The sequence below is a fragment of the Elgaria multicarinata genome, chromosome 10, assembly GCF_023053635.1.
Source record: "Elgaria multicarinata webbii isolate HBS135686 ecotype San Diego chromosome 10, rElgMul1.1.pri, whole genome shotgun sequence".
In the NCBI taxonomy this organism is placed as follows: domain Eukaryota; kingdom Metazoa; phylum Chordata; class Lepidosauria; order Squamata; family Anguidae; genus Elgaria; species Elgaria multicarinata.
Window position 1 is genome coordinate 87,076,116 of NC_086180.1, and position 15,766 is coordinate 87,091,881.

At 42.7% G+C, this 15,766-nt stretch overlaps 1 protein-coding gene across 6 annotated transcripts in view; it reads left to right on the plus strand.

The window, feature by feature from the left end:
* KCNIP4 (potassium voltage-gated channel interacting protein 4) overlaps positions 1 to 15,766 on the plus strand; it is a 295,289-nt gene that overhangs the window by 259,956 nt on the left and 19,567 nt on the right. For 5 of the 6 annotated variants that reach the window (XM_063135277.1, XM_063135278.1, XM_063135279.1 and 2 more), the window contains exon 2: positions 800 to 924. In XM_063135277.1, coding sequence (XP_062991347.1) covers positions 800 to 924 — 125 coding nt within the window. The remainder of the gene's footprint in view (positions 1 to 799; positions 925 to 15,766) is intronic. The other variant, XM_063135281.1, reaches the window with a different exon arrangement.

A 15,766-nucleotide genomic window follows, 5' to 3' on the forward strand; every position in this document is an offset into this window, starting at 1 on the left:
CAATCTTAAATTCAGTTCTCCAACTTCAGAAAATATTTTTAAAGTTGTCATGAAAATTTGTATGCAGTTCTGTGCACATTCCTTTTCATACATGGATTTTGACTAATGTACACATTTTTGCAAGCAATTTTCCTGGTATAATGCATTTTCATGATCCCCCCTCCCCCACCCCCGGTATGCGTGTTTTAATTGGAGAGCTCAACTGCAAAATTGGGAAAAGTGCCAGTTTTAAAGTATAACCCAGTTTCAGTTTGCATCGTGGTTCAAAATTACCAAGTTAGGTAAGCTCATATTAAAATGCAAACTGAACAAATTTCTCCCCCGTCCTTACATTCTCAGGTGTAATTAATAATATATGAATAATTAAATGTGCTGATGGACCACTTCAGCTTGGACTCTGGGGACAATATACAACGTGATTCATATTTGCACTTTGAAGGGCAGATGCCAAAGTCTTGAGTGGATTGCAGCTAGGATCTCTGTATCCGGGTTGTAGAAGATAAGTTTGGCAAATGGATTTTTTTAAATTATAGAATTATAAATATTAGGAGTAGAAAAAAAAAAAACATTAGGTAGCTGTAACCAACCACTCCAAGTAGTAGAATGTAATTTTATTGAAGATAAATGTTAAGTCTACATAACTGTTAAGTGCTGCCTCTATGTTGATGAGCTTGTTGTTTTTAATTATTGTCCACTCTCAAATCCCCTTTGCTTCGTTTTATTCATCATTTGTGCATTGGAGAACTGTTCCCATATGTGGGTTATTCCTGCTGACTTTTCGTTCTGATTGGTCTCACAGACAGTGTAGAAGATGAAATGGAAATGGCCACAGTGCGGCATCAACCCGAAGCCCTTGAACTCCTGGAAGCACAAAGCAGATTCACCAAGAAGGAACTTCAGATCCTGTACAGAGGGTTCAAAAATGTAAGTGGTGCTCGTTGACTCTGCCACAAGCTCAAGTAGCATCAAATTCATAAAAATTAGGAAGCGGGTGAAATTTGTATGCTGATCCCTTCTGCAAAGCTGCCAAGAAACTACAAGGTGGCTTTGACCTGCCATCAAGATATTAATATACATAGGGATGCGACGTGCTGGTGGTGATACGATCCCTGGCAGTGATTGGCTGAACTGCCCTAATGTCATAATGGAGGGGTGGGGGCAGAGGGTGTCTCTGGAAGCTATTGGATAAGATGCTCAATAAGGCCTAGGAAAGGAGCAGTAAAAGAAGCAAAAGTCTAGAAATGGAGGAAGCAGGAACCTGAGAAGGCAACAGGCTAAAGAAACAGAGCAGTCTAGGAAAGGAGGATTAGAAGAGGGTGTGATCCACAGAAAGGAGAGGAGAACTAGAAATAGAAAAGTGTCAGTTAGAAAGAAAACAGCCATGTGGGATAGACAGGGAGGAGACCTGCATATGGTCAGGCTGTAGCGGTGAGAAAGACGGAAGTTCACTTATTGCTTTGAAATTGCCAGACAAATCTTTAAGTGCAGACCTCTAGTTTTCCTGTCAGGTGGCCTTAAAGGCATCTAACTTTTGATTCTGGAAGATAGCACTGGCATCACCAAAACAACTTATCATTGAAAATGACCACTGAATGCCATCTTATGATCACTTCACTGCAGCAAGGACAATCACGATGACTGAATTATATTTATTCAAGTCCCAAGGCTATTAATCTTGTCAAGTTAGGATGAAACCACTCATTATATATTTGCCAGAAATATTGTGAAAGTGAAAGAGCTTGACTCATAGAGCTTTTAGAAGTATTTTCTACTTACTGTTCATGTCACGTCTGTGTCACAACAGAAGAGATAAGCTTATCATATGATAAAACCTCTGTTCAGATGCACCAAACTGGGTATTAAGGTATGCTTTGCAGCAACTTCAAAGACCCAAATCAAACTCCAACAAAGAGTGTGATTCAATCTTACTTTAGCATTTATAAGTCCAATTTATTTCACTAAGAAAGTTGCACACTTTATTAAGTTCACCAAAGTTCACCTGCGCTGCATTGTCCCTGCCAATGACACATGTACAAAGAACCATGGTGACAGCAGAGCAAAGTTAAAATATGCGGTAAAACAGCACCGTGGAAATGTGCAGCTTTGGGACAGATACCACAGCGTGGCTATGAATTGGCGGCTGAGCCGTTTAAACGAAGGTGAGAAACTTCGCAGTCATGATGGAGTAAATACTCCATATAGATGTGCCCATGGTCTGCAATTCCCATCATGCTTCCTCATTGGCTATGCCAGCTAGGCCCAGAGAGCTTCGGCTGTTGGGAGGTATAAAAATGCAATAAATAAATAAAAATAAATAAATAGGGCTGATGGGAATTGTAGGCTAAAATGTGGAGGTATAAAAGGTGCTGTCGTTACAATCTTTCCAGGGGCAGGTCAAAACATCTTCATTTGCCCAGGCATTTTCAACTGCTTAAGTTGTTTGGTCTGCTTTGTTGTTTCAGCTGAGTAATTTGGGGGGATTTAAAGAAGTTTTTACATCGCAATTGGATAATAGGTCCTCAACTCCCCAAGCTTTTAAGGCTGCCCCCAGTCTTTTCCACCTTCCCAGTCTTCAGTACCATTGCTGATGAATCATTGCCAAGCTGCCATCACAGTGGGAGAGCTCCATTTTGTAACTGGCTTCCTGTCATCTCCACTTGCTGCAAAATGAAACTGTGATTGCTGCAGTCATTAACCTTTCAAACCAATCGCTCTGTGGCATGCCTTGTACAAGTGGCACTTCACAGTAAATGGCCCAGACTATCAAGTATGCGCCTGGCATGCAGCCTTTCTTTCTCTTTTGGGCACTGATAAGTTCCTCACAGCTAAAAATGAAAATGAAAAAAAAAAATCTTTTATACCTCTATATATTTCCCTCCCCCAAGTAGTTAGTTAAATAGGACCCTTCCAAGCAAATTCAACCCCCTAATTCTCTTCTTAGCAGTATAAACTCTGTCACCTTGATCCGGCTTCTGTAGTGTACTGTCCTATGTTCGTGATGCTGCAAATACATGTGACTGAAGACTGAAAGCTGCATATCTTTTTTTGTGTCTAAGGCCATAGCTAGACAGGGTGATATCCAAGGGCGATCCCCGGGATCGTCCCTGTGCCTCCACATGACACACAGGGGATCCCGGGATCATGGAGACATGATCCCTCACTTTCCCCAGGATCTCGCCCTACCCTTTGAGCCCACTTTTTCCATGGGCTCAGGCTGATCCCGAGACCGCGGAACATGTGGGCAGGCGTCACGGTTTGTCCTGGCTCCTCATGGTTACTCACAAGGAGCCGTTACCCATGCACAGGGTGCAGAGCTCCTCAGGAGCTCTGTGCCCATTGGGGGTGGGGTGGGGTGGGGGAGCAGGGGAAAATATTGAAAATTAAAAAAACCTTACCTTTTGCGCACAAGTGTTCGTGCGCTCTTCTCCTTTAACAAAAAACAAAACAAAATGTTGGGTGCGACATCCTCTCTTTCCGAGGTCATCACGCACCACGTGTAAATGGAGGGGGAGATCTCATGATAAAAATATTGCGAGATCCTCACCCCTGCATCGCGCAAGACCCGTAAGTCTAGCTGAGGCCTAACTCTCTCCTAAATATGTAGCATGTTCCAGAATATCGTCACGTTTTCATCAGAACTCTGAAGTTGAGAACAATGCAGTGACTGGATGTAGAAGCTGAATTGCGATAGCAGGGAATATTTTTACCCAGGGTCTTTCCAATGCTAAATTTCAAATCATAACACGCATGCATGTTTCCCAGTGGAGAAGTGCATAGAGATGTACTTCCCAGTGTGGCACTGCGATGTGGCTTCATGCATATATTCATGCCCATCCAATTTTGAAATGTATATTGGTTCTAGCAAAACCCAGTGCAAACCCAAGTATCAAATGTGGCAGTTTGGACTGTCTTCTAGTGTTTCTGTTTAGGAGATTTTGCAGTTGACCCATGCTTGCAAATAATTTTATAACATTATGGCCTTGCCCTTTTGTGAATATGGCTAGCTTTACTTGGACTAGAATATTGGTCATGGAATTTGAGTATCGTGAATATTTCTTAATGATGAACTATGTAATTTATATACGTGTGACCCAGGTGTTGTAAGTTCTTCTAAGTTTGTGTGTGTAATTGCTTTTGAAACCAATGGGTGGATCATGTTAGTAAGAAAATAGTAAACATTAAGAAAATAGTAAATCTAAGGAGCAAATCTTTCCCTTTTCAAGTTATCAGTAGTTGGCATTGACGAGTAGATCATGACTGCTTGGAAATACTAATTCTTCCATTCCAACATAAAAACACACTGATATGAATGCTGAATACTGAATTCTCTGGGTATTCATTACAACTGGGTCCAGGGTAGGCCTAGTTGAGCCTTTGACCAGGACCTACATACCAGCAGGGGCCCAATGACAAGAGTCCCCTGGAGTTGCTCCTCCTCTTACCATTGCAACCTGCCTCTCACTCTGGCTCAGGAGGAGGAGGGGGAGGAGGACCAGTAGATGCCGCTGCCTAGCTGCTCACTGGCTCTCTGCCTGTTGAGTAAACAAGTGAGAACAATGATGAGAAAGAGGAGGAGGACCAATAACAGCTAGCGACAATGGCAGTGAGAACACAGACTCACTGAGGAAGGAGGCCCACTGATGGTACCTTAGAGCTAGCACTGACTGCATATGTCACTTGAGTACATCCATTTTTGGCCAGGCTAAGTTTTGAGGAGGCATAGCTGTATGTGTTTAAGCTATTGTTGGTTATTTTCATGCCATCTTTAAATAATAAAATGATACAGCCAATAGAGAGAGAGAGAGAGCCTTCTTTGTGGTGGCCCCCCAACTGTGGAACAATCTCCCTAATGAGGCCCACCTGGCGCCGACATTGTCATCTTTTTGGTGCCAGTTCAAGACTTTTCGCTTCTCCCAGGCATTTAGCAATATGTAATGAGCCTGGGTCTGTTTTTTTGGCTCATCTTTTCTAAAGTTGTTACAGTGGTTTTAATTGTATGCGCATTTTGCATGTTTTTGTTAAAAACATTGTTAAAAAGATAAACAACAACTAAGCAATAATTTATTAAATAAAGGAGAAGGAAAGGAAAGGAACCTCTCATGCAAGCACTGAGTCATTACTGACTCTTGGAGGGATGCCAGCTTTCGCTGACGTTTTCTTGGCAGGCCTTATAGCGGGGTGGTTTGCCGTTGCCTTCCCCGGCCGTTATTACCTTTCCCCCAGCTAACTGGGTACGCATTTTACCGACCTCGGGAGGATGGAAGGCTGAGTAAGAAGGCAATTCTGGCTTGGGGGTTGAGAGTGAAGAAAATGTTCCAGAAGCAAAAGTGGGTGCAAGTGCAGTCTCTCTCTCTCTCTCTCTCTCTCTCTCTCTCTCTCTCTCTCTCTCTCTCTCTCTCTCTCTCTCTCTCTCTCTCCTCTCCACCCACCTGCGTGTGCCCTGTGTGACTACTAAAGTGTTTGTAGCAGCAAATTTTGTACAACCTCTCTGAACTCATGGTTCTGCTACATTAAGCGTAATTACAGTTCCTGCCTCCCTTGCTGTTCTTAAAAACAGCATCATCAGATCTCCTGCTTGGAGTGATGAGCGTGCACTAAAAAACCCAAAAACTGGATTCTCCCAGCAGAGTAGGATGTCCTTGGGATTATTATTTACGTCCGATTGTTTGCCAAATTATTTATTTACAGTTTTTTAGTTGCTTAATACATTTAGAGCTTCTCAAGTTATTTAAATGAATGTGTATTGGTACATACACATATAATATAGGTACATTATTTTTAGAGCAGTGCTACCATTTTGGAAGCATCCTCACCACAAGCCTGGCCCAATGCATTTCACTGCCTGAGGCAAAGGACAAGATGGCGCCCCTTCCCCATTCCATGTGCGAAAGCCAGCTGGACTGGCACTTGAATCTTGCCCCAACACTGGTGATGGAATAGTTCTCCACCGCATCTGAGGAAGCTGGTTTGTTTAGGGGCGTTGGACTATTGTGTGGGTGTCCAGGACAGGTTGTGTGGCCAACACAGCTCTGTCCTCCAATGGAGGGGAACAACTGGAGGGTTCGTGAGGAACAGCAGAGAGGCTACCAATGCTGACCCTCAGCAGCTGCTGACTGAGGCAAGCCCTGCTTAACTATGTTCAAGTCAAATGCACCCTTCGTCTTCAAGGCTGAGCTCTTTTAGGAGACAGTTCTATGTATCTGAAGCAGAAGCCAGTTGTTAGCAGTACTGATTGATTGTCCTTCCTGATGTCACTATGAACCCTTCCCCCAAATACCCAGAACACCATTGAACTTTTTTAAAAAAAGTTTAGATGGTGGATGAATGGATAAGCACACCAACATTAATTAACATTAAAAAAGGCACCAGGCAATCCCTCCTTAAATATGGGGAGTGGGGGAGAGACTGAATGGCTGAGCCAGCATTCAGTTCTTTGGTATATCTGTCATTTCCCTTGCAGGGTCCCCTGCATAGGTGAAGAACTCTTTCTATATTACATCTCTCTTTGCCCTCCAGCAGCTAACCAGGCATTAGTAGAAGGAGTTAATAGTTTGTAAAGTTAAATGGGGTGGACGTGAGCCAGGTTTCTTATGTAGCTCTTGTACTTAGTAAGTAGTCCGATTGTAAAACCTTGTTGGATGATGTGTTGGTGGGTAGGAGAACATATTGCTTTGTGTTTATGACCTGCCTTTAATAGGAAAAAGGCTCAAACTACTTTTCAAGTATAAAAAGAATGTATCCTTATCTAAGAAGCATTAAAGCTTTGTTGTTGAGTGTTAGAGGAGTGATACAAAGTGGGGAGAATTGCCCCAAGGGCTCAGGGAGACAGCTTGACTGTGTTTTTGTGAAATCATTCCGAGCTGAATGATGGCGAATCTGCTTATTTAGAGGGCCGTGTCAGCCATTTAATTCTTCTTACGCTTTTCTGGAGGCATTAGCAAAGTAATGAAAAGCTGGGTGGAATTATGGCTATCTTCAGCAAAAATATTGCTGAATGCACGGTGATGCATTCATCCCCCGCCCCCATCTCACAGGTTTTGCAGGTTTTTAGAAAGACCTGCAAAACCTGTTTGATCAGGGTGGGTGGGGAAAATGCGTGTACCTTGGGCAATATTAGCTTTATAACCCATCCTTCAAATATCTGAACAAGGGTTGTCTATACAAATCCTGTGTAATTCAGAAGAATAAATGACATTGTTTTCTGAAAAGGGAAAGGAACCTCTCGTGCGAGCACTGAGTCATTACTGACTCTTGGAGGTACGCCAGCTTTTGCTGACATTTTCTTGGCAGGCCTTATAGCGGGGTGGTTGGTTTGCCGTTGCCTTCCCCGGCCGTTATTACCTTTCCCCCAGCTAGCTGGGTACTCCTTTTACCGACCTCGGGAGGATGGAAGGCTGAGTCGATCGAACTCAGGCTGTGGGGAGAGTTTCAGCTGCAGAAACTGCTGCTTTACTGCTCTGCGCCACACGAGGCTCATCTGTTTTCTGAATCAGGCCAATTTTATGAAAGTATCATTGCCTGCATTATTTTCTGATTGTTTCAAGTCATGTAAAATGTCTGTCCTATTGTGAAGGGGCAAGAAGGGGAGTTTTCATTGCGTAACTGCTAATATGGGAACAATATGGGGATGGTACAGATAATAACTGTACGTGGGGCTGCCTCTTAAGATTACTACGAAGCTGCAAGTGGTCCAAGAAAAGCCATCGGGAGCATCTCTTGCCAAGTCTTAAACGTTAGACATTGACTCAAAGCACATTAGTGGACCTCCACCAAATATTTCCGTCCTGCAAGCATCCGCGCATTATGCTTGCATGACTGATTGTACAAGTGTGATGCATAATTGTTTGTGCAACCAGTTGTGCAAACTGTTGAACAAGCGTGATGCTCAAACGGTTGTGTAATCATGCATGCACAAACGTAAATTTACTTGGCTTCTCCTCTTGCAGGGTTCAGAATTTAATTTCTGCTAGCACAATGTCATTTGCACCAGGAGGATAAGACAGCTGGATACTGCCCTATATATGTCAAAAGGGCAGACCTAGCTCAAAATCTGCACCCTACACCATCCCTGCATACATGTTCTGGAATATTACCTCAAATAATTAAGCAAAGTGTTTGGCTTATTGCCAGCAATAGAAATACTCTTTAATTCTTCAGTTTGGCTGCAGTATAAGCACACACAAACAACAAGAAAGGAAGAATAAATTTTATGGAAGTAGTCAGGATATTAAACGAATAGCACTGTAACGTCTCCCTCTCTCTCCCCTGATAACAGCAGATAATTGAAGTTTTTAAAAACTGGTGTGCAGCATAATTGAATCAAGCACAGGTAATTAGACAAAAGTGGAGGGGAAAAATCCTTCCTGATAAATCCTACCTCCTCATAAGCACATTCTCATATATAATGTATATTCTTGCAGATACCAGGGATAATATCACTAAAACTATATTAATTCTGGTCTTAGAGCTGAAACTCTCATGAAATTACTCAATGCTATATCCTCATAACACTTAATAATTTGGAACATTTACAGTTCCTTCCAACTGAGGATCTCAGGGTTCCCTGACACATAATGAATTGGGGCTCACAGCATTCTTGCAAAGCAGAAAAATATTTCAGTTAATAAAATAATTAATCTTCATTTTCACCACACATGCCTTTTTCAGTGCAAACTTTGGTGAAATTATTCCTGCTGAAATGATATTTTAATTGCTAAGAACTGTGCAGATTTTGCCCTAAGCAAATTGAAAACTATAACTAGGGGGATTTGGTAGTTAATCAGTGTGAACAAAATGAAAATGAATGAAAGGGTGAAAATAAGCAGGCCTGAAAGAGCCGATCCCTTGGGTTTGTAAGGACCAATTGAAATTATTTCCCCCTTTTAAAAATACCCCACAGCAATGGTGAGAAATTACTGGATGCTGTCGGTATTTAACCAACAAGGCCAAACCCCCAGAACGGAAATATTTATTTTTAATAGCTGCAAGCTTTAATCAGTAGGTCAGTCCTGGCTTTGAGTTACACGTGATGGGTGGAATATTATATTTTGAACACACCCTTCACGCAGTAGGGAAATCGAAGTTATGCTGGTGCTGTGAATTGATATGGGTATATTGGGCTGTGCCACAAGTCCCTTGTGCTGGCAAAACAACAACATCATGTAACGGGGAAAATTGAAGGTATTGAAGGTGTGGTACGTGGGGAGGCACAAAGCACGTTTGGAGGCTTTCTCAGGGACGACTCCCGCTGCCACCCAGCTAAAGCTGATTAAGGGGTCAAGCACAGTTTTAAGTGGTGAGGCTTAGAGCTAAAGTTAACACTTGTCAGTTTTGGGAATCTGTTTTGATTCTGGCGTGCTGTAGTAATAGTTGTTGAGAAAGAAAATGTTATACGTTTTTTACTTCCATGCTGATAGGTAGAATTTAATTAACTTGTAAGTTAACTCAAATATGCACCTATATTGAGAGTTTGTGGTGGTGTAATATTTATTTATTCTGTTTATTTAAGTGATCACTAATATAGCACCTACAATATTTAATGGGTTAATAACACTACTTTTAAGTATTTCCTCAAAGTTCAGTAAACCTTTAATATCATTGAGAATTCAGCATACATTTAATTTTATTTTAAAAGGGGAGAGAAAGGAAAAAAGAGGTTCATATTTTTAAAATTTTGTATCATCTCTGACATAAATAGGTTAGAAATAATAATTTCTGAAAATACAAAGTTTGATTGGATTCGGATGTCGTGATTAAATAAACTTCAATGGCATTCAGGAGAGGTTTTTTTTAATACACAATGTATTATTTTGCCAAAATAATCCACTCTGATAACCCATGGTCTGCAGAGTGGGTTATTTAACCCATCATGGATTATCGTGTTGTGTGGTGGACACCATGACTCATTTTGGTTGCCTACAGAGTTGTTTGGCAAGAGCAGTCAAAACCGCTGCCTCTACTCTCTTCCGGCCAGCAGATCTCTGTTTCCATGATCCACCCAGCCACTGATTGCACTCGCAGCCCGACTCAGCCCTAACCCTTCCCCACTGGTGCGCTCTGCAACCTCCCCAAGTGTCAAACATCATTTCGGTTGGGTGGCAGCAGCTGCACAGCATTGTCCTTTTGCCTTGTGAGCATCACTACCAGCGGATGCAGTGTATGAAGTTTTGTCCCACTCCTGCAAACTTCTATGGAGTTATAGCAGCCACCCCATTTTTTATTATTATTTATTTTTGGGGGGGGGGTGAAAAGGTGCTTTCGCTCGCATGTCTTTGTTAGTATACAGGGTTTTCAATGGGCCTAGTGTGCATCCCTGCTAGGAGATCCTGTGTATGAAGTTTGGCCCTCATCCTGCAACCTTCCAAGAGTTTATCTGTGCCATCTCCATTTTTGTTGCACCCAGGGTTTTCACTCTTTTGTGGAGGGTGAATGTGCATCGGGTGCCTTAAAGTTATGGAGAGGCTGTGTATGAAGTTTGGTCCCAATCCTTCATACTTCCAGTGCTTTAGAGCCTCCACCCTCTTCTCGGGGTGATGCTGGAAGCACTGAATTAACATCTCCCTGATTGGTGCAGGGTGGGAGGCAAAGTGCATTTTCAAGAGGCCCCGGAAAGTGCATTTTCCCTCCCCCCACATGCCCATCAGGGCCTGAAAGGGCATCTTAACGCTTCCATTAAGAGACCCTTTCAGGCCCCCATTGGTGCTGGAGGGGGGAGGGGCGAGGGAAAGTCCGCTTTCCCCCAGGCACGCAAGCATTAAGAGGCCCTTCCAGGCCTGACAGGAATGGAGGGGAAGTTCTTTTCCTTTCTATTCTAATGGTGGCTGCCATCAGAGTAGAATGGAAAACCCTTCTCCTCCTCCCCCCACACTCATTGGGGCCTTAAAAGGCCTTTTAGACCCCTGTCCTGCAGCAGCCATGGGGCAAAAATCTGCTCAATGCATCTGTCAGGGCCCGGGAGGGCTGGACACAGGGACGCCCGGCCCCTCGCAGGTTTTTGCCCCATCACTAGCTGTGATATTGTCAATGGGTGAAATAGCGCCATTGCTTGGGCAGAAGAACTACAGCAGGACAGGGGGCGTGGAAGGGGGATGACTCAGATTACACACAGTACCTTATTTGACTGATGGTGTGGAGGATAGCAGTAGCTTATTTTCAAAATAAGTTACTGTGAGTAGCTTATTAACCCATGACCTTTGAGTACTCGAACTGGCTAGAACATAGCAAGGTACGTACCATAATGTAGGACTTGGCAAGCCATTTTTAAAGTAGTTTTTTTCCCCCTTCCATCTTTTGTTACTGTTAGGTTTCTATTTTTAAAAGATGAAATCCTATCTTGTCCTGGAAGGTCGTGATCCCGTAACAGAGACTGCGAGTGGAAGTAATATTACTAGCTATAATGAAGGGGCTAAAGTGCCTGGTAAAAAGCCTGATTTTTATTTTATTTTTGGTCTTTTCATTAAACCAGGTTATACAAAACTGGTTTTATGATCATTTTGGTGTCCGGAGTTTCTGTTTTTACTTGGTGACCATAGAAGAGATAAGCCTTTGACAATTCTAGCTATTATCAGAATTACCTAGATATATACCGTATTTCTTCAATTCTAAGATGCACTTTTTTCCCATATAAACATCTCTAAAAACGGGGTGCATCTTAGAATTGCGGGGGGGGGGGGGTTCTGTTGGTGGTACTGAAATTAGTGTGCGTCTTACAATCAATGGTGTCTTACAATCGAAGAAATACGGTAGTTGCTACCGGGAAAATAAGCACATCATTTCAAAAATAACAAGAAGTGTTTACCGTTAGTCACAACAGACGTTGTATGCTTGGACTTGCAAACTTGTTAAAACAACAGCTTAAAGAACAGGAAGCAAAGATGGACTTCCTGCAATGGACGGATGTAAACTGTGGGAACCCACTAAGATCTGAATGGGATCAGTGCTTTTTAACTTGTTCATGAATAAGCAATGAGCTGGCCATGTAACTATATGGTTGCTTAAAGAGTTTTTATCTGGTTGAGCTTTTATATTGAATTTTATATAATGGTTTTATACTGTTGTTTTATACTTTGCAAGGTTTTAATTTTTGTGAACCGCCCAGAGAGCTCCAGCTATTGGGCAGTATAGAAATGCAATAAATAAATAAATAAATAATAAATAAAATGTTTGCTGATGACACCAAATTATTTAGGGTGTTTAAAACAAAAAGAGCTAGTGAAGAGCTCCAAAAGGATCTGATATACCTTGGGGCAAAACATCCTAACTATGTATATGCTGTTATGGTTGGAACTCATGCTGACTGACCAGGAAAGGGTTCTTGGGGTCATGGAGGATAGTTGAATGGAAATATTGACCCAGTATGTGGCTGCTGTGAAAAACACAAATTCTGTGTTGGAGGTCATCGGGAGAATAAAAAAGAAAACTGTCAGTATGCCTTTATAGAAAATCTACAGTGTGACCATGCTTGAAATACATTTCTGATCGCTACACCTCATAAAGGACATTGTAGAGCTAGAAAAGGTGCATAAAAGAGCAATTGAAATGATGACGTTGCTGGAGACACTCCGCTGTGAGGAAAGGTTACAACATTTGGAACTATTCATCTTAGAAAAAAGACAAGTTAGAAGAGACATGATAGAGATGTATAAAATTATGTATGATAAGGTAAACGTGGATAAGGAGACTTTTTTTCTCCTCTCACATAATACTAGAAGCCAGGGTTATCCAATGAAGCAGAATGGTGGAAGATTCAGGAGACAAAAGGAAGTACTTCTTCACGCACCACATAATTAAACGGTGGAATTCATTACCACACAATGTAATGATGGCCTCCAATTTGGATCGGTTTAAAAGGGAATTGGATAAATTCATAGGGGTTAAAGATATCCATGGCTACTAGTAATGATGGCTACATGTTAGGGGTGTGCACTTCACCCTGGAATTATCTCGTAACCGCAAATATCCACAGAGCATTCGATCTTCCAGAGCGGAGATTGGCCGCTTCCAAACCCATCAATTAATATCAGAGTGGAGACGTGCTCAATTGGAGCTTCTAAAGTCTCCAACTGTTTTTCAGGTGTCAATGCTGTATGTGTGTTTCTCAATTGAATATCTCCATATTTGGAAGACGCTGAGTGGGGTGAGGGGCAGCTTTGATATTGACATCTCTGGCTAACCAATTAGGAATTGCCACAGCGCTGTCTGTGACCATGTTCTCCCCTAATTGCAGTGTTCGGTGGAGTGGGAAACATTAACTGGCTGCTTATTCTGGCCGTGGGGAGAGGGAGCACGTTTCTGCTCGGGCTCAGAGAAGTCAATCATCCACATTTCCACAGTGTGAAAGTGCTGCTGGGCTGGCTGGCACTGTGAGTGAGGAAGCTTCTACACCCAAGTCAGGCACAGACAGACCCTTTATTTCAGTTAAACTATTACTCCTGTTGGCTGGCTGGGCTTCCAGTGGAGTTAGGGAGGGGGCTCCATCCAATAGACCTGGAGGACACTAGGTTGGAGAAGGCTGGAGTAGAAACTCTGCATCAGCAAAGTATAGGATAAAAGCTCCCTCCATAAATGCACAGGGGTGGATTAGTGTGTGTGTGTGTGTGTGTGTGTGTGTGTGTTTAAGGGAGATAATGGTTTGAGGAGGAAAAAATTAAAAATTCCTTAAAAATCAAGGCATGAATATATCTGCTACAAACTTGGCATGCCTAAAGCCCTCCTTGAGAACTATCACCATGTCAAGTTTCATCTCTTTATCTTTCAAAACTACGCAGATGTAAGCATTTTTGTTAATTTCCATTTTAAAAATTCCTAAAAATCAAAGCATGAACAGATCTGAGACAAACTTAGCATGGCTGAAGCCCTCCTTAAGAGCTATCACCGTGCCAAGTTTCATCTCTTTATATTTAAAAATGAGGGCACGGTAAGCATTTGGTAAATTTCCATTGACCAGAGCAGTTATCCAAAAACGGGCGGTTCTTTGATGGGTAATCTGACAGGGTGGAGTGAGGAGATGTGCTCTGAAATCAGAGCAGAGAATCACCTCAACAGAGCTCTGGCTTGAATTTCAAGGTGGAGAAGACCCACTTTGCACACCACAACTATATATTCACTGTTCACTGTTTTTAACTTTTGTAAACCGCCCAGAGAGCTTCGGCTATGGGGCAGTATATAAATGAATAAATAAATAAATAAATAAATAAAATATTACCTCCAATATCAGAGGCAATATGCCTCTTAATACCAGTTTTTGGGGAACACGAGGAGGAGGGTTCTGTTACACTCACATTCTGCCTGTAGGCTTCCCATCTGGCCACTGTGGGAACAGAAAGCTGGACTAGATAAGTCTTTGGTCTGATTCAGCAGGGTTCTTATTATGTTTTTAAATTGCTGCAGCTGCTGCTGCTTTACCAGGGAGCTGTCTTCATGGCACTGGGTTGGTACTGCTCCATCACCAAACCCCATGTTTTTGCTGGTACACGGCAGCGGAAACTTGTCCTAACGAGGAGAGGCAATGCAAGATTTCTGGCAGCCTCCACCAGCTTCCAGCAACCAATAGGAGGTTGCCTTCCGTCCGGGAACACCCCTAGAATGGCTCCAAGTGAGGCAGACTGGCTGGAAAAGTCAGAGTAAGTCCCCGACTTTTTAGCCGCGCGTCTTCACCTCTTTGCCCCAGGGTGGCTTCGAATCTGTGACTGCATCATCTAACTGATGCAGCGTGGATTCGGAAACACCCCCCACCAGGGAAACATCAACATCAAGACAGCTGCCAGAAGTAATGAACAGTATTAAAGAAGTTGAAACAACAACAACAAAAGAAGTCCCATATTTCTCATGAGCAGAATGTCAATTGAGGAAGGGCCTGAGTATTACAAGAACACCTGGTGTTCCCTGTTAGTGGAAGCTAGGTCACCTGGGGCTCATCTACACCAAGCAGGATGTTAAACAATGAAAGCGGTATGAAAGCAGTATATAAAAGGAAGGAGCCACACTACTGCTTTATAGCGGTATTGAAGTGCACTGCAGGATCTACACTACTGCCTTAAAGTGGTACTGAAGTGCACTGACAACTGTTGGGGCCCATGACACATCTACACCAAGCAGGATAGAACACTTTGAAAGTGGTATGAAAGCAGTATATGGTCTGTGTCAATGGGCCCCAACAGTTGTCAGTGCACTTCAATACCACTATAAAGCAGTAGTGTGGCTCCTGCCTTTTATATACTGCTTTCATACCTCTTCCATGGCTTGGGACCGCAATACCTGATGGAACGCCTCTCCCGACATGAACCTACCCATACACTGCGCTCAACATCTGAGGTCCTCCTCCAAGTGCCTACTCTGAGGGAAGCTTGGAGGATGGCAACAAGGGAGAGGGCCTTCTCAGTGGTTGCCCCCCGACTGTGGAATGATCTCCCCGATGAGTCTCACCTGGCGCCAACATTGTTATCTTTCAGGTGCCAGGTCAAGACTTTTCTCTTTTCCCAGGCATTTAACGGTATTGAACAACGCTAAGTTTTTTAATGGACCCCAGAACTGTTGTTTTAAAAGGCTGCTGCTGTTTTTACTGTTGTTTTTATGTCTCTGATGGTTTTTAAATTTTGTATACTTTTAATGTTTACTGTTTTTAGCTTTTCTGAACCGTCCAGAGAGCTTTGGCTGTGGGGCGGTATATAAATAGTCTGCTTGGTGTAGATGAGCCCCTAGTGTTAATGATGGAAAATGGATTTTGCCACCATGATAATATCCCACCTACAACTTTACTTTTCCTGAT